Here is a 24720-nt window from a genome sequence, read left to right as displayed (position 1 = left end):
TGCAAAGAATCGGGTGATGTCATAACTCTTTTTTTTTCATTGTTGATGTTCTATGCTTGCACAGAGCATGCCTCATCAAAAGTGATTTCGTGTTGTTTATAATGTAATAAAAATTAACTTGATTCCAACGCATTCTGATAAACTGTTGATGGAAAGTAGAACATAATTGATAACAACAAGTACTAACAGAGAATGCATTGCATCTTCTGCATCAACGTCCAGATTTCGACGAGTATAGGATATGCTAAGTGTGAGAAATTTACAAGCTTTGCTCTTGATATCTCACTCACTGATAGAATAGTTGATCACGAACGATTGTTTCGTCACAGTTAAATGTAGGGTGTCGTTTTGAATTCGTGTTTATCAATTATTTCTCTTCAACAGTCAAAACGTGCCCACTTCTTTCTGCCTCTCAAAATGTAGGTGAAAAACTTTCCTGAATATAAGCTAAGCCATGATCTCTTTATTGTAGTCTATGACTAGTGGCCCAAAGTTTCGAGCCCCTTTCATTTTGTTTTCTTCTGTTTGGTTTGGTTGTTTATTTACTATTTTGCTCTGTTCTGTTTATCTCTTTCCCTCATAGATTTGCCACGATGGTTATGCTTGGCTGTGTCCACCCTACACATACGCCGTGTGCAACGAGACTGTGAGTAGATGCGCATCTGAGATAATCTGATCGCACACAATTACCAGTTGAATTGAGCGAATTAAAGACACGCTACGTTGGTCACTAGTATGAAATAGTATTCTCGGTAGTTATGAGAGAGACTGACATGGTAAATGGAACTTTGTCAGTCAGCAATTTGGAATCTCTTTTTTTCATGCTTGTTTACACCGGATATCATATTCAGTAGACCCCACTAGAACGACATTCCTCGGGTTTTCTTTCGTTATGTCGAAATTTCGTTATAACTGAAAAAAGAAAAGGACGGAGTGGATAATGCTGCGGCCCGAATATTTACTTCCTTGTAACTGAAATTTTGTTAGAACCGTGCTCCTTATGATGTGAATACAATGTATGATTTTCAGTGCAAGAGATTGATTGCTGATTCCTTCACATATATCTTTACTGAAATAATAACCAAACAGGAGTTCTTGGACTCCTTATTTCTGGGAATGTTGATTTAAGAGAGTTGAATTTATAGCTATGTAATATTACTTACCTTTTTCGTGTTCATAAAAGCAGTACTTAATCACTCTGATGTTGTTGGCATATGTTAGGATAAAATCCTTGACGTCATAATGATCGTTTCGAGTTCTCATCCTCTCCTCTGAGCCTCCGTCTAATTGTTCTATCCATCATTTCCGCAGCACTGTTCGAAGGATTGCTTCGACTGCCCGTCAGGCTCGGCCTGTTTTGACGGTGTGAAGACAGACTGTCAGCCAGGCTTTTACTCCGTGGGATACGGACAAGGTAAATTGCGCCACCTTTGAATGGAGTAGTGTCGAGCATGCGATGCAAGAATGATGTGAATAATGACGAAGTTCCGAATTCCATTCCATTGGTAATGGTATCATGCTGCAGTGACACACCTTATTACATCAGTACTGCCCTACTTTGGCAAAAAGAAGAAAGTAACGTTTTCATGGATATTGACTTTTTTTTATTTGGCATATTTGAGGCATGCTCTATTTAAATGAAAAATCCAACAGTTACAATTTTGACCCAATTCTGAGATATTCAGGTGGCAAAAGGAAGCAAGTAGCAACCTCGTGATAATGATTGTCACTTGCTTCCCTTTGCCAAATCATTTATATTTTACACACAATCTAAAGTACTTTGGCAAAAAGGGAGCAGGTAACATCCGTATGAATATAATATTATGATCGTCAATTGCTTCCTTTTGCCAGTTTTTATGTTTGCTACAAATCTATAATACTTTGGCAAAAGGAAGCAAGTAACATTGTCAGGATATGATTGTCACTTACTTCCAATTGGCAGATTTTTCATCTTTGCTAAAAATCGGAAATACTTTGGCAAAAGGAAGCAAGTTATGATCTCATGTGATATGATTGTCGCTTGCTTCCTTTTGCCAAAATATCTGCACTAAATCTAAAATACTTTGCCAAAGGAAGCAAGTGATATCCTAATGAATATGATTGTAACTTGCTTCCTTTTGCCAAATTTGTATGTTGCAACAAATCTATAATACTTTGGCAAAAGGAAGCAAGTAACATACTCATGATATGATTGTCACATGCTTCCTTTTGCCAGATTGTTCATGTTTGCTACAAATCTATAATACTTTGGCAAAAGGAAGCAAGTTACATAATAATGAGTTTCTATGGAAATACTAAAATTCTTTGAACTGTCATAAAATCATCACCATATGCCTTTTGCCAGAGAAAACGAATAATTTTTAACCGTGAAACATGCAAATTACAGGAAAAAGACATCTGGAAGAAAATAGCAATAGATTGGCAGTGGTAGCATACTAAATTTCTTGTTATTTAAAGCATTCTTACCAAACTCTCCTACAAAAGTAAAAAAAAAGAACTTTCAATGAAGCTACACACCACTTTTTTACCCTTTGTTATATAACGTACTGCTCATCATTACCTTGTGTACTCATATCAACAGACGAGTGCCTCCCTTGTCAGGACGGCTCGTACCAGCCGCTTTCCCGCCAAACTTCGTGTCAATGTTGTCCTCCGGGATTCTACAGCACGGAGGGAAAGACGAAGTGCGCCCCCTGTAAGGTCAACCAGTTCTCAGACAGCGAGTGCGGCACGTGCCAAACGTGCACCTCGGCTGACGACTGTAAGTCTGAATGATATCGATAACACAAACGATCATTAGTGACAACAGGGCGAGAGCACAAACTATTTTGTGTATGGTCATGACCGTCTCATTTTATGCGATCAGAAAACCATTTTATGAAAAGAAACTTAGCTTCCTGCACGGACTCATTTAAACCTTCACCGAAAGAAGAATATGAAGAGTTTGTTCGCAAAAACCGAAAAGTCAATTTTTGAAGATTTTGAAATACGGTCTCTGTCGTAAACTACAAAATGATACCTTTTAAATGATATATTGGTCACTACATATAAAGGTACATTTTTAAAGTTATGGTAAAAAAAAAATGTTTTTATTATTCTCTTTATTTTTCTTGACCTTTAATCGCAAATATCTCCATTTGGCAAATATGGACTTATCGGTTTTGGCGGACAAACTCTTCATATTTTGCCCTCACTTTGTCACGTCTAGACTTTTATTTAGATTGATGAGCAATACTGTTTCATCTCCCCGAATACATTTTTGTGTAAAAGTTTTGAAAACTTTCTTCTGTTAACTGAAAGTCATTATATTCAGATCGGAACATGCTTTTCTCGTGCCGACGTCGTACATAATCAGTCGACAGTATTAGCCACACGTTTTCACGTTCGCCTATAGGCATTTTCGTAACTCGAGCCTCTAAGTTAATAGTCTTGTTTACGTTCCTTACAATTTGTTTTGCATAATGTTTGTTTATTTGTTGGTTGTTGTCAAATAGAGAAAAAAAGACTAATTTTTGCACGCATTGAAAATATTATGGCCAAAAGACAGTCCTGGGAAAAGGGAACTATGATCGTGCAAATACAAAAATATACATCATCATCTAGTCAAACCATAACAATGTGAATTACATGATGCCAGAACCGGCGGGTAAGATAATACGTGGCATTTTACAGGTCCATGCTTGCAGCAGCCCGGACCGTGCATTGAAGATGTGCGATGTATCAACGTCGGGAGCGGCATGCACCGTTGCTTGGATTGTCCGCCCGGTTATAACGGCACAGAAGGCAACTGTACTGATATCGATGAGGTAAGATCAATAGAGAACGTAAGTAAGAAGAACATCTATTCATTTAATTCCTCCAGTTGAAGTGAATGCATTTGTAATGTAGGTTCAAAAGTCAAATGTATGATAGGTGAAAGTCCCGATTAGACTAGAAATTGATAACCGTTTTGAAAGGTAATCACAAACATCTAAGCACGCACGAGAGGTATCTGTATGTTTCTATAAGAGATCTCTCCTCCAAAAGGTAAATGTGAATTCCACGTCAAAAAAGAGCTAATCACCAACATGACGTTTCATGTTAATGCTACAGATGACTCAGAGCGTAACGAAGTCCTCAGAACCTACAGTTTTCTTTCGTTATTATCGAAATTTATTGCAGTCAAATAATAAAGTACAATCTACAAAAATGTAGAGATGGTAATTCTAGGACCTGAATTTCTAATTCGTTATAACGAGAATCTCGTTATATCCGTGCTTATTATGATAGGAATGAATAGTACTGTACTTAGGAAAATATGGACTCTTTTTATTGCTTTCATTTTTTCTCTATTATTCTGCGTTATTAGTGTGCCGTCGACAACCCGTGCTGGGAGCCGGCAGAATGTCTCAACCTCGTACCCGGATACGTCTGCGGACGCTGTCCCGCTGGGTACGAGGGTGAGGTCACCCACGGCTACGGGCTGGAACACACCAGAAACCATCGCCAGGTAACGTGGGAAAGGCACAAATAAATGTCATACGCAGCGGCATTAAAAAGAAATAAGGATAAATAAATACAAATAAAAAACGCTCAAGGTTATCTTACTAATTATAGTGATCATGTATAGTATGTTTTGTTCTCTGATGCTTCTGGATTAGTTTCCTTTGATAATGTGGTCTACTTTTTTTTTCTATATTCTCCATTTCATTTATTCATTTATTCATTTATTCATTTATTCATTATATTCACTTATCCGTTCATTATTTTTTTCCTGGGAAAATTCGGGCAAGACATGATAGCTTGGATTATTGATAAACATTTTTTTTTTTTCACAAAGAAAGAAACGTTGTTTAAAAGTAATGTGAGTTTTCTCGGGGGGGGGGGGGGGGGGGTCCATGCAGCAGGTACCAGATTTCAAGTTGACAATGATTCTTACAGTTATTCAACCATTTTCATTTCTTTTTTTTTCACAGGTCTGTAATGACGTTGACGAATGTCAAATGTCTAATGGAGGATGCGATCCAAATGCTGAGTGCATAAATACGGAGGTGACGTTTTTCCTTCATCTTGTGTGTAGTCATGATTTATATGTCATTGAGTGTATGTTTATTTTGTGCTTGTCTTTCTTACCTAAGTGCAAGGTTCGACATGATAATATTTAGTGAATCCCATAAAACTGTATGTGACTAAGCCATAATGCTTCCATCGAGCAGTATGCGTTGGAAAAAGACCGTCAACCTTTTTAGTCGATATTGTCAATCTCAGAATATGGCTGGCAACACACTACCTCCCTCCCCCCTCGGATATCTAATCTGGTGTAAGTTTTAATTGACAGAAATATGTGTAAACAAAGATAGAGATCTGTTGAAACCAGTCAAACACCTGCGTTCTATTGTTGTAGTTATGGTGACAGGTCATTTGGAATTTTAAACGTGTTAGATTTTATCTCAAGTGATAACCAACCAAATAAGGTAGACAACTTGTAGGTTTAGTATAGTAAGATGCTCAAACAGTACGAGATACCCCATATCCCATGGTTTTAGGTCTCAACAGAGCTTCACAATGGAAACACTAACATTTTTTTTTTTTGCCACCGTCATAACAAAGCACCAGATCTCGAAATTTCCAGCCACTATGAAGGTTCAATAATGATCCACTAAGCCACTGTAAAGTAGCCCTTATTTTTTCCGCCTTTATATTTCATTTCATTTCATCTCATTTTATTTTATCTTATTTCATTTCATTTCATTTCAATTCATTTCATTTCATTTCATTTCATTTCATTTCATTTCATTTCATTTCATTTCATTTCATTTCATTTCATTTCATTTCATTTCATTTCATTTCATTTCATTTCATTTCATTTCATTTCATATCATTTCATTTCATTTCATTTCATTTCATTTCATTTCATTTCATTTCATTACAATGAGAGAAATAACAACACAAATCACTTGAAATGACAGTAGGCTTATAGTAACAGAAAAGAGCAAACTGCCGATCGTGTGAATGCGTTCAATTTTCAGGGAGGACATCTCTGCGGCTCCTGTCTCCATGGTTACGTCGGGACGAACGAGGAAGGCTGCTTCCTGCCCGTAGACCATTGCGCCGAAAACTCTAGTGAGTGCGACCCCAACGCCATCTGCACGTACACCGGCCCAGGAACGTACTACTGCGAGGTAATTGAAGGTCCGAGCTATACAGTCTGGACTACTTTGCCATTTTTAGCTTTTTACATAGTATTAATAGTACAAATCTGCCAAGCACGTAAGCCTTGCAAAGATGGAACCAGCTTTCTAACCTATTCACATTTTGTGACGTTACTCAGTTGTAGATTACGTTTCTAACCTACCTTTGTTTTTTTTTTGTTTTTTTTTAATTTGAATCAAAGTAAGTAGTCAATTATCATTTTTCTTGTTAATCTAAATCAAAGGAAGTAGTCAATTGTTAATCAAATAATCTAAACGCTATGGATGTACTCAGCGTTACCATGGTTACAGGGCAGTAATGTTTCTCTCTAAGACCACGAACAAAACTAACACCCGATGTTCGTTGTTCTCGACTGATTCCATGACATCCACAGTGCGATGCCGACATGGGCTGGGCCGGGGACGGTTATGTCTGCGGTCGAGATGAAGACCTGGACGGGCAGGTTGACACGAGGCTTGCGTGCCGACAGCCGAACGACACTCGCTGTGTACCGGACAACTGCCCCGGGTATCCTAACAGCGGGCAAGAAGACGCCGACGATGACAAGGTTGGCAACTCCTGCGACCCCGATGCCGACAACGACTTCATCAAGAACGACGAGGTGTGGATGCCCAAATCTTTGTGTATTGTTGTTCGTTCTTGATAGGCCTATCTAGAAGTTAATTTGCTGAAGAAAGGGGGGGGGGGGCTTTAAAGTATCGTTTTTTAGTGTACTGAAGGAATGTACAGAATGTTTTTTAGACATCAGCACTATGAATAGACCATTGTCCTGTTTAATAAAGCTGTTCGCAAAGTCACGCACAACTTCACGAACGAGTGGAATATGGCAAGCCAAGTGGGTTCTGACATTTGCGGATAATAGTGATTATCCTTACATTTTTACACATCGTTTCATTGAAAGAGTATTTTTATCCCAACGAACATGAAATAATGACTTACAGTCGTACTTCAGGGAAGGGGGAAAAGTGGGCACACATATTGGCACATATGTCGTGTGTAATTTTATGAACAGCTCTATGAAACAGGGTACAGATACGGTTGCAAAATCAACGAGAATTAGCTGTGATTTATAATGTTTCTCAAAAAAGTGATCACGAGATCTTCCCTTAAATCATTAGCATAATGCCATTAATATTGATGTTTCTTTACTTTTAAGATTTCTTTTTGTTCTACAAACTTTAAATCAGGACAACTGCCCTCTAGTGCCCAACTATAACCAGGCAGACAGCGATGGAGATCAAGTCGGCGATGCCTGCGACAATTGTCCGGGAACTTCGAATGCTAAACAGAATAACGATGATGATGACGCCAGTGGGAACGCATGCGACTCCGACGACGACAACGATGGTACGCGACTATAAAGAACTTGCACCCACATAGTAGGATTAGGATACAAACTGAAGTATGTACTGTCCTTGATGCGGAAAAAATAGCAACAAAAAATACCGTATCAAAATAAATTTGCATCCCTTTCTCTTTTACCATTCACATGATAATGGCACACGGCTCTTCACATAGTAAAATAATCGAAACTGCCAAGCGATATCTAATCTACTATGACACGATATATTAGATATGTGACCCTGCATCACAAAAACAACAAAAAGTCGCCAGACATGGATTTTTAGTTAAGGGCAGATTATTAAAGACCAGACGCTGAGCTGTAAGATGATATACAGCTTAATTCAAATGAACTCCCCTAACCTATCTAAATACCAACAAGAAAGCAGACACTCTGGAAAAGTGTGAACTAAGAATAGAGGCTCTGAAGTAGAGGGTCTATTCAAGCGCTTAATCTTTACCAAGCCGTGCTCTAAAAGGGACAAAACACAGGATGTAAACCATTCGAGGAACAACAATGACGGGATTTATCAGATTAAGCTCAAATTAGACATGTTCTATCAACACATTCTGTCCATGATAAAAGACAACATTCAAAGCAGTATAACTATCCTTTCAAAAGCTATTGGACTTGAAAGTGAAGAGTGTGTAAAGAATTTAAAGAAATGAAATAGGAACTCCGAGACATACCTGATCATTCTATTCTCCCACTAAAAGGGTTGTAGAAAAACTGCTTGAAACACAACCCAAGAAACAAACACACGGCTGCCTTGCAGACAATAAAGCTGCAGAACACCCAAGATTGAAAGCTTTTCGATATTTTAATCGCCTTATTATAAACCACATTTTCCTGGACAACAAATTTGGACATTTTGTGTAAGTGTGTCTTTTTTGGCTATTTTTTTTCGCTTGTTTGTTTGTTTGATTGTCTGTTCTGATTGTTTGTTTGTTTTGTTTGTTTTGTTTGATTGTTTGTTTGTTTTTTTTTTTGGCTTTATCCTCTTCTTTGTTTCCCGATTCCAGGCATCAGTGACGGCTCGGATAACTGTCAGAAAAAGCCAAACCCTGATCAGACTGACACAGATGGTGATGGCGTGGGAGACGCTTGTGACAACTGCCCTCTAGAGGCCAACAACGGACAGACGGATTCCAACAAGAACGGCTACGGAAACGCGTGCGATGACGATTCCAACGTTGATGAGTAAGATACACCACGTATGGCGCTCCGGCCTTGTTTATTTGTTTATATATTTACCTATTTTTAAGTGTGCATGCTTCCCAAAGTTTATAGCTGACAGTCATGATTAACTTTATGGACTCATAACATTATGTTATGAGTCCATGGAAGACCAGCTGAAAGGACAAGTTCGCCTTCATAGACATGTGGGTTGAGTGAATGCAGCAATATTAGTAAAACACATCAGTGAAAATTTGAGGAAAATCAGACAATCCGTTCTAGAGTTATGAACTTTTGAAGTTTCTGCTCACTGAAGGCTGGATGAGAAGACTACTATAGCTTGTGATGTCACATCAGTACAGCGATATAAAGTACATATGAAGAGTTTGTTCGCAAAAACCAATAAGTCCATATTTGCCAACTGGAGATATTTGCGATTAAATGTCAAGAAAAATAAAGAGAATAGTAAGAAAAAATTTGCTTCTTTTGACCATAACTTCAAAAATGTACCTTTGTTTGTAGTGACCAATATATCATTTAAAAGGTACTATTTTGTACTTTATGTCAGAGACCATACTTCAATATCTTGAAAAATGGACTTATCGGTTTTTGCAAACAAACTCTTCATATAAAGAAAATTCAACATATTTTCACTTTCCTCACTTAATAAAAGGTCTTTTGACTCCCCTCTTTCAGAAGGCAAGGGGAATAGTATCACCCTTATGATATGTCCGTGACAAGTTGAGGAAATGTACACTTTTTTCTAAAAGTGAAATTTTGTGAAATTTCTTTTTATTTCCTTTATGTCGTTGTACGCGTATGACATCATACACTGCAGTAGTCTTCTCATCCAGCAGTAACTGGGCAGATACTTTAAAGATTCATAACTTATGGACGGATTTTCCGATTTTCCCCAAACTTTCACTGATGTGTTTTACTGATATTGCTGCATTCACTCAATCCACATGTATATGAATGTGAACTTGTCCTTTAACGTAGCTGAATATGGGCTATCTCAGATGGAAATGAACAAACAAACAAACAAACAAACAAATGTTAAAAAAACTGCCCTCAACGAAAATTAGAAAGAAAGAAGAACTAAACAACCTGAGCAGCAGTGGCACTATCCATATTACTAGTATCAATCAGCATCATCAGAAAATTAGGTATTGGTGATACATTCGTACCAATGATCTCTATTATAAGTACCTGCATATTTCATTCATCAATCGCTTTGAAGCCACCCCTCCGCCATCTTGCCACGCACTTGGCCAGTACATTTCCGGAACGGAGCACATGGCATCACGTGATCTTGATGACAGTCTATGGTCATACCTCATGTGAAATGCGTGCAAGTAACCATAGAGTTTGTCTGTTATTTGGCGGCGCTGTGGTATGACTTATTTGTACAGCGTAAATGGGCTAATGAAATTTCTTGATATGTCCTTTAGATATCAGTGATTAATACAACATCATCCGCTGCAGTTACTATATATCTTTTGTCATTTCCTTTCCCATTCTATTAAAAAAAAGAAAACCTAATACCTACTTATCTGTATTTAACGTTTTGCAATCTGGATATACTAATGTACGAAGAAAGAGCTAAAAAAAAAAAAGCTGCATCCGTCCTGATTGAATTCAAAGCTATCAAAAGCTATGTAAACATGATAACGGGAGCTGATGACCATTTTGACAACAACATTTCATCGTAGCTAATGAAATTTAGCTTTCCATTACAGATGAGTGTAAACACGCAAAAGCACAATCTTTGGGCACATTGCATATTATGTGTAGCCACATTTTTTTTTCGTGTTTATCAACTCGTTATTTCAGCCCGTCAGTAGCACAGTAAGGATAGGTTAAATGTTTAAAATGCTCGTTGTTTTCGTCAAAGGGACGGTGACGGATCATTCGACCATGATGATAACTGTCCTAGCGTGCAGAATGGTGACCAAACGGACACGGACGATGATGGAATAGGTGAACACAAATTACACTGACACTTTGATCTTTGTTGCTTTTTTTGTCATGATTATCCGCAAAGAATTCATGCATATTTTAGGGGTTTCATGTAGTCAAAAGAAACATATAAATCATTAACTGTATGAGCAAACAGAATTTGAAGAGCTTGCTTCCAGAAGGCGCTGAATCAAATAAGACAAATGCGGGCTTTTGGCACCTTTTGGAAGCAAGCTCTTCATAATATACTGCATGGATACATTTGTCTTTCATTGAGTTATTATATAAAAACAAACAAACAAACAAACCTTGCCTTATTCCTTCTGGTTTTAATGGTTACAAGTAAGATATTCAAAAAGGAAGAAGAAGAAGAAGAAGAAGAAGAAGAAGAAGAGAAGGAGGAAGAAAAAGGAGAAGAAATATTGCTGAGAACACGATAGATCTTGAACCGGTTTCGAATACACTGCATTATTTGTAAAAAACTCTGACAAGGCAACATCTGCAATGAGTCGTATTGTATGAAATTTCAATCCGGCCTACAACATTGTCCCAGCCTGCATTGTGATGTAACTGTAGATGTCTCAATCAATACAGGGGACGAATGTGACGATGACATGGATGGCGATGGTATCCCCGATGAGGATGACAACTGCCCTCTGGTGGCCAATGCTGACCAGGAAGACACCAACCGTAAGAATTTGTCTCACTCCCACCCTGAATAAGTTTCTCTATTATTTTCTCTCTCAATTTCCTGCCCTGCCTCTCTTTCTTGGCTGTAGATCTAGCCTCTTTGTGGAATTCATGTCAACTATTATTATTTCGTCCAATGAAGTCGTAGGGATTCCATAATTGTATCCAGTCTGTATTTCAAGTTTTTGAGTGGCATGTACAAAGTCTTTCTGTTGGAGAGACTGTGGCGCACTGCAGAGTAATAATCAAGTGACACTACTGTAAGGGTGCGATCAAATTGTATCCATGGTATCTCTGTTTAAACGTGCCTATCCGGTACGATAGATTAATGCACGTATAATTATAATTGTACATTTATACTAGATTTTTGTCTTATCTTACCCAACAAAAGCAATGACAACAATTATTTGAATATTAATAATTGTATGTTATCTTTGGACTGAACGAAACCTGAAGTTGAATCATGATTTTCCTCAGAAAACTGGATTGGTGACGTTTGCGAAGAGGATACGGATGGAGACGGATATCCGGATCCATTTGACAACTGCCCCCGGAGCAAACAGTATCATACAGCTTCTTTCATCGACGGATACTCGTCGAATCTCAAAGCCAACGCATATACCCCAACGTGGTACTTCAAACACGCGGTCCGTGACATACTTATTATACTCATGATAATTATTTTTAAGTATCAGCTAAACGTATTTTCATTTGCCTTGGTAAGTGATCACCCAATGATCACTAATTGAACTCTCCCAGTAGGCCTGCTGTTTGTATCGTAAACATGATTTTATTTTTCACATTTATTTTATTTTTTTAATATATATATATATATTTTTGATATGTAGTCTTGACTAAAATGTTGAATCTCATCAAATGATATCACTCAGTGTGCGGCGATGAATTTCACGCGGTGTGCCGGCATTCCGAAACCACATAGACATGAACGAATTTTGTAGACATTCTGTCTTCTTTTTATTTATTTTTACATTTATTTCGTAGAAACGTTAATATAAGAAATGCCTTGCAACAAAAAATCTATAAGGCAATTGTAAGAATCATGTGATGTGTGTTGCATGGCATTTCTGATACGTTTCTACGAAATGAATGTTAAAAGATAGACAGAATTGTGTGACAAATATATATGACGTTTGATTGCTTGTACTTTGTAGTATTTCGATTTACTGATCTGTATGATCACGGTTGTGCGTTTGAGCAAAATATGCCCATTTCGTGCATTTTTTATGAAGCTTGTAACTAGTTGAGGATGCGAAAAAGAAAAAAAAAACATGTTATTCCATTTTTTCGCGACTTTTTTTTTCTTCCTCTGCAATCGTAACTTTGACAGGTAAAACTAAATTCTTAATTTGATGTGTCCTGGTTCATCCAGATATCTAATAATGATAATGATTACAGTAGAATCAGGCTTCTTCTCTTTATCAATCGTTTAACCATTGCAACATAAGTTCAAATGCACTGCACTGCAAAAGTACCATTACTGTTCATTTTTAGAAGTAGTAGAACTAGAAGCAGTTGCTCTTTTATCGGAATGAACATAATATTTTATCATTATACAAGGGGCGGGAGGTCACTGGTCCGTTCAACGCCGAGCCGTCCAGCCTGGTCAGCCGGGACAATCTCGGGGACATGGTATTCACGGGAACGATGTACGTTGACCAGTCGCCAGAGTCGGGACAGGACAATTCCATCGGGATCGTGTTCGGCTACCAGAGCAACGGCGACTTCTACCTGGTTCAGTGGTGGCGGGACTACCGCTTGTTGAGTTGGTCGCCGTATTCCCGACACATCCATTCTTTGAAGGGGGTCATGATAAAGGTATGGAAATTCGCGTCCTAGTTGAACATCATAATGATACGTATTCTATTGCTGTTCAGTAATCATTATTCTGTAATAAAACCGTGTAGGTAGAATAATAATTATGCTGATTTAGTGATTGCAAAATAAAGAAAGCAAAAATAACATTCATTACACAATATCATATGGTTATGCAGTTTGAGTTAGCTGTGGTGAGTGAACAGAGATAGGATTTAACAGTGGCGAATGAAAAAAAAAGAAGGAAAAAACACCCATCGGATACATAAAATGAAAACATTAAAAATGTCCTATGACTATCACCATTATGGTCTCGTATTACCGTTTGTATACGTTTAACTTCTGTCTGCTTTTTTTTTAATATTATTATTTCAGAGAGTGCAGGCTCCGAACGCAGGCGACACCATGTACTACGCCCTCTATCGGCATGATAATCATGGCGGCTACACCAAGGTTCTCTGGCATGACAGGCCAAGCACGACGTGGGAATACCGCACGTCTTACCGCTGGCGGCTCACTTTCAGACCGTCTATCGGCATGTTTAGGTAAACACTTAGTCAAAGTGAGAAGATAACTTTAGTTCTCGACAACCACGAGACCCAATTAACTCTTTGTTGGGAATGAATTTTTATTGTAATAGTTGTAACTTCTTCAAAATAGAGCTTGTCAACGATATCTTCTCTACGATGGTACGTCAAGGATACTGTCCTCCGTTGCTTCGCAAGTGAAAAACACAAAATGCGAACGAAGGCAAAGCAGTATGAAAGTCGGAAAGATAGAAGGAAATATCAGGTATTCAAAAAGCCGGTTCTAAAATGCCATTGTAGCGGAGCGTGTCTTGTCGATAAGTCGCCTGAATAATAGTAATGAAAATTCACGGTAATTTCGAAACCAAATCTTTGGTTTTGATATGCCATAAATATTAGATATACCAGAATAATGTGGCACAGAGGGGGTTTCCACCGTGGCACATAAGGAGTTAAGTTTATGGACCGTGTCTGAAAACATGAGCGAACAAGCGTATGTCATCTCTGCCCATGTCAAATTGCTTGAAACTTTGTTATTCAATTTTATGATGTTTGTGTCAGTTTTGTGCTCTCTTGCACGAGTCATTGTATTCTGATACACTATTCAGTTTTTTTTTTATTTCTTTTTTTTTCCTCATCTGATGAAGGGATAAATCGAAAACATTGAGGTAACGTGCTTTATAAAGATCTCAAATTTTAAGACATCAACGTTATATCTTCCGGAGCAGCATAAAGAGGGAATAATACACATTTATTATGGAACTTTCGATTTTCCATAAGTTATTTTCCCTTCTTTTATTTTCGTCCAAACACAACTTATAAACCGTTTTTTTTTTTCATTTTTTGTCTGCGTTAACGTAAACAAGAAATCTTAAGTACCTAGCATTCCACTGAAATGCAAACATGATATCATATACATCCCCAGTCTCCCCCGCAACCTAAAACTGTATAGAATGTTCGCAATGTTTTCCTCTCTGACATTTCTTGGTATGTCAAAGGCTTTACATCTATTCAAGCAATGGTCTGATAGTGGACTCGGGAGAGGTATTTGACATCGCTTTTCAAGGTGGTAAGGTGGGACTCTTTCAACTGGACCAACACAATATCATCTGGTCGAATCTCAATTACCAGTGTCTGGAAAGGTATGGAAAATATTATTTCACTTTCCTCAATGATATCTTGTCTTTCTGTTTATTTTTTACCCAAAACCATTATGTTCCTCCTTACAATGCGTGTTTGTTTGTTTGTTTTTTTTTTTTCAATCCGCAATGACCAAATTTGCAGCTAACCAAAAAAAAAAAAAAAATGTTATTGTTGTTGCGTTAGATGAATAGAGAGATTTAGATTTGCGGCGCGGACGTTTGAGACGACGAGTGCGTTGGACGTTGTCCTCTCTCCCTGCGTCGTGCTGAAAAGTATAAAGCTTCAGATTAAGCAACCTACAAAATATAAAATGACGCCCCCATTTGATCGGTGCATGAAGACTACGCGAGCTATATATATTGACTTAATGCGCGTTTCTGCACGTGCTAAGATTTTTTTTTGTCCTCTGAATGTCTCCGTCGCGATAATCTAAAGCTCCCTAATATCAATCAACGTGGAGAAATAAGGAGTCAAACAAATGCTTTGGATGTCATGTGGCCATAGAGGGCGACATGGTATCGATTTACTCCATTGGTGACCCTGCATCACAAAACCAACAAAAAGTCGCCAGACATGGATTTTTAGCTAAGAGCAGATTCTGAAATGTATCTCAAAGACTCAAAGCTTTGAAATGATATATAGCTCAATTCAAATGGACTCTCCTAATCTATATAAATTGTATTGGGAAGGAAGCATACACTCTATAAAATCGTGAACCGAGAAAAGAGGCCTTGAAGTATAGGGACTATTCGAGCGCTTAATCTTCACCAAACTGTGATAGCTGTGCAATGAATGGGAGAAAAAAAAATCAGGTTGTAAACCACCGGAGCAACAACAACGAAGATATTATTAGATTAGGCTGAAATTAAATATGCTCTCTTAACACATTATTAACGCATTATCTTTCAAAGCAGTTAGTTTATCCCTTCAAAAGTTATTCGACTTGAAAGTGAAGAGCTTGTAAAGAGTTACCATCAAGAAGGGCCTTTAAGACACATTGGATCTCACTACTTTAAAAGAAAAAGAGAGTTGTAGAAAAACTGCTGAAAATGCACTTCCCCGTTCACTTTATGCACCCAATCTCAAGAATAAAGTAGAAGAAGGGTAGCTCTTTCAGAAAATATGAAAAAAAATAACATTGGCTAGGTTGGCCCGTTTCACCTTTTTGAGTCCTCACATAAAATCAAGGGGTGCGATTTTTTGTTGGTTTTGTGATGCACGGTCACATTTGATATGTGACATAAACACGTGTATTTTTGTACGAGACACTTTTAACATTGAATTATCCTTAAAATGGGGGATTATTGGTTTATTTACTAAACTAATTTGTTATATGGGGATTTCGTAAATGCACTCATTTTTTTTTTTCATTTATTCATTCCCTTTCTTTTTCTCTTTATGTTTTCTTGGTCCGGAAAACGCTAGATTCAAGACTGCAAAAACCATTTGTGTTCTTCGACTGTTCAATCTCCTTCTTATAAGATACTCAGAGTAATCATTATTTTGAAAGAATATTTGGGAAGTGTATGTGTGCGCGCGTATGCGTGTGTGGAATGATAGCGGAACTTTGACGTGTTGCTCGTATCTCCGTGTAGTATCAACGATGCCATTGTCTTCGGTGACGAAGGAGGTTACGTCATACTCGGTGACGTCACCAAACTGAAAGTAGACATTCACCTGACCATGATTGCCTGGTGTTTCATCGATGGCTCAGATCCTTCTCAGATCTTTCCTATCTTTGGGACCAGCGATGGATTCTTCAATTTGTATGTCCAGAACCAGTAAGTTTATTATTCAACTACACGTTAACATGCTTCACAAAATATTAAAGGGGAATAACAGCAAACAAACAAAAACATATCTTTGATAAACAAATGACTACGAATTATAATTATTACAGGTCAGTCCACATTAATTTTTTCCATTCATTTCCAATGATAAGAAGGAAACCGAAGGCCTTTCGTAAAATATTAAAGGCACGTTGTTTTTGAACTCACTGGGATAAAGCATCCACGGACTATTCATGACACTCCTGTAAATGGTGCTTCCCAGCATATCCACCTGAACATAGAAAGGATTATCAATTAAAAAAAAAAGAATAATAGAAAAAAAATAAAGGTTGCTAAGGCATTCAGTACAACACAATGGCATGGATATCTGCCGAAATATCAATATTGACGTACCATTCTGTGCGCAAGTTCATTCTTTGTTGGAACAAGATTTTTACACAATTTTCTGTCGGGCAGGCACCTCAAGATTTCTTGTGTGTGTGTATGTGTGTGTGTGTGTGTGCACGTTATCTCTGAGTTTGTTTTTGAATAAGATTTACATTTTGATTACGAGTGAAGTGCATATAACCACCCGTGAAAGAGAAAAATAAACATTAATGTGTACAATTATGCTCAAGAGGTAATGGTAAGCTGGCATTAAAATTGCAAAAGAAAAAAAAAAGATGTCTTATTCACAATGATCTTCGTACGTCCCATTATTTCACCGCAGTACGCTCATTGGACGATATGGTGACGTCACAGCAGAGATGTCAGGGGTCACTTATAATGAGTGGATTTACGTGGCGGTCTCCTGTCAGCCAGGCGGTGAGAAGTGACATCGTGATTACATGTGGGATGCTAATGATTGTCTTTTATATTCATAAATATTATTCTTTGTTTGTTTGTTTTTAGGGGATGGGGTGACATTTAACTAACTTATTTTTTTTCCTACCGTTTTTTTTTTCCTGAGGGAGAAAGTCTCCCTTAAACGTTCCTATACTTAATTATGGGGAACATGCCTTTTTTTTCATCTTTGTATTGTCTCAAATCAATCAAAGTGGTAAACTGATAAAAGATAAAGTTAGTTATGCCAGTGGATAAATTATCAATGAAATGCAAAGTATATTCATATCTCTCTCTCTTTCTCTCTCTTTGTCTAAAGTGAGAGTGAAAAAGAAAGAAAGATGTAAACCACTGTAGCAACAGCAATGAATGGATTATAAGATTCAGCTGAAATTGATAGACATCGTACTTCAGAGCCTATTTTTTTTTTCCAGAGTGCATTCTTTACAAAATTTAGATAGTTTAGGAGAGTCTCTTGGAATTGAGTTATACATTATTTTAAAGCTTAATTTGTCCTTTTAGAATCTGCCTTTGACTAATAGTCTATATCCGGCGACTTTTTTTATTGGTTTTCATGGTGCACGTTTCATAATTATGTTTATGACATTTATACTTAGAAATTGAGTATCTGAATATAAGAACGACCCAAGTCCATGGAGGACCATTTCGAGTAAACTTAAAAAAAAAAAAAAAAAAAAAAATTATATCTTTTGTATTTGTCCAATAATATTCTATTTAACTGTGATTGGAAGGCAACATTGTATATACAAATTATATTTTTTGTGGAGAGGCCATTTTGTGTGATGGACTTGGGTCGTTCTTAGAATCATATTATGGACTTGGGTCGTTCTTTGAATCATATACATGATATTCTGCTATAGAGCTGAGAGAAGGACGAGAGAGGGCGCTATAATAAAATTATGAATGTAAGAATGACCCGAGTCCTTCATCTTTACACGATTTAACTCATTCATTTCAGGCACTTCCGGGGTAATTAGGATTTATCATTTATACACAAGATGAGTCCATGCATAAGCTACAATTTCCCATGTCAAACTGAATTTGGCCAAAAAGTGGACTTGGGTCATTCTTATATTTAGGTCTTCGATTGTTCTGTATGTAGCTTTAATTCTTTCTGATTTCTCTTTTGGATATGCAAAAATTAAACGGAAGAAATTTAATCAAATTTTATTCAATTCAAGATAGAAAGATAGGCAGGCAGGTATAGGTAGAATTAGTGACAGATAGAAAAAAGAAAGCTTTCATTCCCTTATACCGTCCCAACAAATATTATCTATTGGTAGCATAAGTGAAACAGTTAAGCCAATTATTTTAACTTCAATCATATTTTTCAAGGTACTGTCGCCATTAGTTTTTTTGTGATACTTATCTTATCCTTTGCATAATGCAAATTTCGATTTTTTCCAACAATCAGACCGCTTCCTCAAGATCCAATCTCATTCTGCATCACCTTTTTCCATTAGATTTCATCATATTCACTCCTTTCTTCTTTTATTCTCCCTTACCTCATTTTTTCTTCTGGCTTCCTTTACTATAATGATTTTAGGTAGCTTTTACAATGTCCATAGCACTCGGGGAAAAAAAAAAGTAAAGTAGCTTTCTTTTATTCCCAACGTACAGTTGATCTCAGAGTGTACCTTGATGGGGTTAGGCAATCGACAAGCCTGCAAATGATCCAAGGCTGGGTGAGTTGGTAAAGATAAATAAATAAATAAACAAATAAATAGATAAATAAATAAATACATACATACGTACATAGATACATGAATAAACAAATAAATAAATAAAATAGATAAATAAACACATAAATAAATACAAATCAGGAAATTCTGCAAAATATGGCATGACGTACTTTGAATTAATCTTCTAGCAAATTATAGGGCTCGTCAGTAAGTATAATTTGTGCATGTATGTGTGTGTACTTTTACAGTGCAAGTCGAAGCGAGTTTACACCATTCATATACCAAAAAGTAAAAATAATTCAGTTATCTCCAATAAATTGTTTTAAATTTCAGTTTAGCAGTTTGACTACTTTGAAGCAGGAATTGATATTTTTTGTATTAATTATTAAGACGGAGTATTTTCTACTCAAAATGATTTCGATTTTTTTTTTTGTCTCGTTATATTTCAAATTGCTTTGGGCTTTTATTTGTCTTTTTACCCGTTGATGAAGTGTCGCATTCTTTTTTGTTTGTTTTTTGTTTTAGGAGAATAAAATAAAAAAGATAAACAAATAACACAACAACAAAACTTTTGATTACTGATGTTTTTCCCATACAGGATTCAAACACAAAAATGTACCTCGGTCGCGATAGTTCAGAAAGGTTCTTTCAGGGAAAATTTGATGAGGTGAGTAGCGGATGTAAACAATGTTTTCTAATAGAATGGATTGCATAGCAAGCATGGCAAATCCACAGTATACATCATCTGATAGTGTATGACGTTCAATATTGTATGATGATGCAAATCATAGGATGGGTCATACAAGAGAGCTAATTAGTTACGAGTTAGAGATATTATGTTTTGCTGAAAAAAAAAAACTTAACGAAAATAAAAGAAAATCAAAGTATAAGTACCAGATTTAACTGACTTCGAAGAACATGTCTCTACACACAGAACTGAGGAAAAAATATGATGGACATATGAATGTGAAATTAAATTTGAATGCGCCTGACTTCACTACATTATATTTTAAATGGAAGAAACTAAATGAGCCTAAACTTTTCTGGACTAATGAATCAAATGCGCACAAATTTCACAAGGATACATGTGGACAGGAAATCAGCGAGGCATGCGGAGGGTTAACGGAATTGGTTCCCCGTAAAATAGGGAAATGGGTGGAAGACAGATTCATGTAAAAATTAGATCATAAAAAGATTCATTAAACAAAACAAAAAACCAACAACAGCATGGGGTACATGCTGAGTAAGGTCACTCACCTAGGCATGACAGATGTAAGGAAAATATTTTCATAGAAAAGCCGCAAGAAGGAAAATGCGGTCAATGCGTTTTCATTTGTTATCAAATATATGATTTGCACCTCACTGACAAATGAGTATATGAATATAAAAACGACCCAAGTCCAATTTTCTCCAAATTCAGTTTGGCACGGTAAATTGTAGCTTATGCACGGACTCATCTTGTGTATAAATGATAAATCCTAATTACCCCCGGAAGTGCCTGAAATGAATGAGTTAAATCTTATATTAATGTAAGAATGAAGGACTTGGGTCATTCTTACATTCATATAATAGCGCCCTCTCTCATCCTTCTCCCATCTCTATAGCAGAATATCATGTATATAGATCAAAGAACGACCCAAGACCATATGAATCAAAGAACGACCAAAGTCCACCACACAAAATGGCCTCTCCACAATTAATGTAAATGTTAATTGTCATAATAATATATGTTCTAATTTGTATATACAATGTTGCCTTCCCATCACAGTTAAATAGAATATTATTGGACAAATAAAAAAGATATGAAGTTTTTTTTAGTTTACTCGAAATGATCTTCCATGGACTTGGGTCGTTCTTATATTCATATACTCAAATGTATGATTGCATATAAAAACTTGGTTGTAACATATTATCCTACATAGATAGCATGTCAAGTAAAAGACAAGGCTTTCCGGTGCAGTGTTTGTTATAAACATACGTAATTTTCATTTATTGTTTTTCTTTATTTTGTCAACTACTTTATAAGTTTCTTTCCTTTTTTTCATCATTTGATTGTCCATTTGCTTTTGGTTCAAAGGTGGCCCTCTACCACACAGCTCTCTTTCCGTCCGACATCGAGGCGGGTATGAAGCAAGCTGGTTTGTCTTTCCACCACGAGAATAAAATTATCACCGCTCACTTCACCATGGACGAGCATGAGAGAGGTATAGGTGCAGACAGAATGAAAATTTCCATGCAAAATGGTGACATGTCATATATTTCGTACATAGACAAAGGTAGTTAGGGAATGAAGAAAACAAAAAGGATACGGCAGTAGTACAGAGCATTTCTGTTCTCACAAAATGATCAGACCTTGCGGTGTCCTTTCGCTACATCGAAATATCCTCATAACCAACTAGTAATGAAAATAAATGAACTATAGATGATAACATTTCTGGATGTTTTGTAACGAGAATTTTGTCAAAATAGTGTTCATGTAATGGAAGTGCACTGCGTAATAATTCGAAGAACAATATTTTCACCTGTATAATCACAGGGAAGGTAACAGCACTATTACATGTACCTCGAGGAATTCCCTTTTCCAATGATATCTCAACCAAATAATCTGTCTTTGTGAAATGAAAAATGTGAATAAAATCAATCACAATGACTTTATCGGTAAATCCCAGGGAATTAATTGGCCGTAGACTCGTCATTACAAATAAACGATGACCTTTAAGTTGTAAGGAGTTGCAGTCATAAAAAAAATTGTTAAAAAAAGGAACGAAGTTAATGAAATTTAAAGAAAACAAAAGAAAGCATTGTAGCCGTATTATTAGCGGGTGGTAACTTCACGTCTCGTTCAGTGTGTGTTCGTTATTGATGCACGAAATCCTACCATATGTTGGAAAAAGAAGGGGAATTTCCTAATTTGTGTTTCTGAAACTTCTTATCCCCCTGACCGAAAACCTATGTATGCCTAGAACAAATATAATTGAAGAGTTTGTTTGCAAAAACCGATAAGTCCATATTTGCCAAATGGGGATATTTGCGATTAAAGGTCAAGAAAAATAGAAAGAAAAAAAAATGCTTTTTTGACCATAACTTCAGAAATATACCTTCATATGTAGTGACCAATATATCATTTAAAAGGTATTATTTTGTACTCTATGACAGAGATCGTACTTAAAAATGTTCAAAAATGGACTTATCGGTTTTTGCAAACAACCCCTTTAAATGTCATTCGCCATGCACCATTTTTATCAGCTGTTTCAAATTTATCGTCATTTTGTAACTTGAGCTAGGGTTAAATTATAAGCATTATGATTTCAGACATTATAGTCTATCTCCGTCATAAGGGACACCAGATTTCACCACCATCTATTCTGTTTTCTTCTTTAGGTTCCTCGATACTTAAGGATAGGAGTAGCTTCCAGAACGACGCCCTCATCGTCGGCAATATTACATTCGCCAAAAACTCGCCTTTCAACACTGCGAGATTCGGCCGAGCACATCCGAATAACAAACGGAGACGGAAAAAGCGCAGCGTGTTGAACAATGACGTTCATTTCGAACACACTGAGTTGTAGTTGCTGCAGTTCTATTAAGAGCTTTCGTACAGTGTACTCTTTCGTGTCCAATCACCCCCATAACGTTTTCGAAATGCTGAAAAAATATTGGGGTGGAGGTGGAGTATGATGGAGTCGAAAGATTCTTATACAGAGTGTGGCATTCCATGTTATATAAAGTACCCAGATGATCTAAAATTCTCAAGCAGAAATCCCCCACATGACTAATCCAGATAACACTGGCTATATGTAATGTGCCTTTGATATGTAAGTCAGAAGAAGGCTCACGTTGGTCTATCGTTGGTTCAATTTGGGCCTGTGGGTCCCCGCAGTCATGACCTTTATTAGCCTGCATTTGAATGTTTTTCTCTATAGATCTTAACGGTGGGAAATCCAAAAAATTAACAACCCTCAATTCTTCGTATACCCAGCAATAGCAATGAATGAATGAGTAAATAAACGAAGAAAGAAAAGCAGCAAGTATTTGGAATGATTTATCCCCACATTAATTAAAAAAAAACATCGCAGTTAAATGTATGCTTTGGTATATAGGCTTTTTAAATGAGTGTATCATACTTTTTTTTAACCAATTTGTTTGTGCGATTGTTCGCAGACATGTTTACGACGTGTGTTTGTTTGCTTATTAATGGAAGCTACAGTGGACTTCCGTTTTAACGAAGTCCTTGGAACCGTTAGGCTTCTTTCGCATATAGCGAAATTTTATTACAACCGAACACATAAACAGTACAATGACATTGAATGGATGATTTTCGGCCTGAATTTTTACTTCGTTGTAGCCTAAATTTCGTTACAGCCGTGTTTGTTAGTACGGGAGTGCACCTTATAGAGATTCATCACTGCGTAAAATTTCGTCATAAGAATTATTCGACAATTAGAAGACGTACATATAGGCTGAGCAAAATAAGAGATATAGGCCCTGCTTGAGTAGTATATCTCTGGAACACTGTGTACATAATTTGTTGTGAACAGGTGATTGAATTTAATACCCTCATCGAAAGTCATCCAGGTGATTTTGTTTAACTATTATTATTATTATTATTATTATTATTATTATCATTATTATTATTATTCAGTAGGGCAGATATATAGCAAAATTTGGTTGAGATGCTCACATCCGGCGGAAAGTATGAAACTTTGCATATAGGGGTATTTTGGGGCGCTGATTTCAAATATTGCCGGATCCAAGAGATCTGACCACGGGACCGGCCGCCATTTTGAATTTCAATATGGCCGCCATCACAAAACAAATTTAAAGATCCCTATCATCACTTCTGAATGACCTGTGGCACCAAAATTTGGTACACATTAGCGTTTTGACAAGGTGAATTTGATGACCGATTGATTTGAAGTGTCTGACAAACATCGAATGGCCGCCATTTTGAATTCCAATATGGCCGCCTCGACGAAATATTCAAAATCCCTATCTCGATTTCTAAGTGGTTAGTGACGCTGAAATTTGGTGTAAACAAGTATTTTAACATACTGAGTTAAAATGTAAACTAATGTGATGTGTCTGACAAACGCAATGCCTGCTATTTTGAGTTGCGCGAGGGCCTTTTGAGATTTGCTTCGCATCCTTTTGTTAGCCCCTTGAATTACCGACTTTTGCTCCCCGATTTCGGGAGCAAAAGTCGACCAATCAGCGTGTCTGTCTGCGCGAACCCGATTTGAATGGAGCGAATGCACGCCGCAGACCTCACAGAACTCTTCACACAGAGTGTGTAGATTTCTGTGGCAGACCTCTGCGGGTGGTCAGTGATGCAGGCGAACAGGCATGACAACACCAAGATTGAGGATTCGAGGAGCGCGCCATTCCATTGGTTGACCATAACCCGTCAAAATGAGTATTCAGAAGGGTTCACGTGTCATGAATAATAATGTGTGAAGCAGATCTCAAAAGGCCCTCGCGCTGGCGCGCTCGGCTAGGCTCGCTTCGCTCGCCCATTACAGCAAGAGGGCCTTGAAAAAAGTCTA

At 37.1% G+C, this 24720-nt stretch overlaps 1 protein-coding gene across 1 annotated transcript in view; it reads left to right on the top strand.

The window, feature by feature from the left end:
* LOC139737899 (uncharacterized) overlaps window positions 1-22746 on the top strand; it is a 66804-nt gene extending 44058 nt beyond the window's left edge. Inside the window, exons 27-47 of the mRNA XM_071648567.1 lie at window positions 584-646; window positions 1312-1414; window positions 2582-2761; window positions 3673-3806; window positions 4349-4489; window positions 6009-6161; window positions 6566-6793; window positions 7380-7539; window positions 8557-8734; window positions 10605-10690; window positions 11264-11359; window positions 11837-12006; window positions 12938-13195; window positions 13568-13737; window positions 14718-14861; window positions 16458-16643; window positions 17362-17456; window positions 19116-19180; window positions 19776-19844; window positions 21255-21381; window positions 22559-22746. Coding sequence (XP_071504668.1) covers window positions 584-646; window positions 1312-1414; window positions 2582-2761; window positions 3673-3806; window positions 4349-4489; window positions 6009-6161; window positions 6566-6793; window positions 7380-7539; window positions 8557-8734; window positions 10605-10690; window positions 11264-11359; window positions 11837-12006; window positions 12938-13195; window positions 13568-13737; window positions 14718-14861; window positions 16458-16643; window positions 17362-17456; window positions 19116-19180; window positions 19776-19844; window positions 21255-21381; window positions 22559-22746 — 2994 coding nt within the window. The remainder of the gene's footprint in view (window positions 1-583; window positions 647-1311; window positions 1415-2581; window positions 2762-3672; window positions 3807-4348; window positions 4490-6008; window positions 6162-6565; window positions 6794-7379; window positions 7540-8556; window positions 8735-10604; window positions 10691-11263; window positions 11360-11836; window positions 12007-12937; window positions 13196-13567; window positions 13738-14717; window positions 14862-16457; window positions 16644-17361; window positions 17457-19115; window positions 19181-19775; window positions 19845-21254; window positions 21382-22558) is intronic.
* The last annotated feature ends 1974 nt before the right edge of the window (window positions 22747-24720 follow it).

Source organism: Diadema antillarum, unplaced genomic scaffold (assembly GCF_040938485.1).
Source record: "Diadema antillarum isolate AM-2024a unplaced genomic scaffold, OU_Dant_1.0 seq00000713_RagTag, whole genome shotgun sequence".
Classification (NCBI taxonomy): domain Eukaryota; kingdom Metazoa; phylum Echinodermata; class Echinoidea; order Diadematoida; family Diadematidae; genus Diadema; species Diadema antillarum.
The sequence above is the reverse complement of the archived record's forward strand: the minus strand, read 5'-3'. Positions and strand labels throughout refer to the sequence as shown.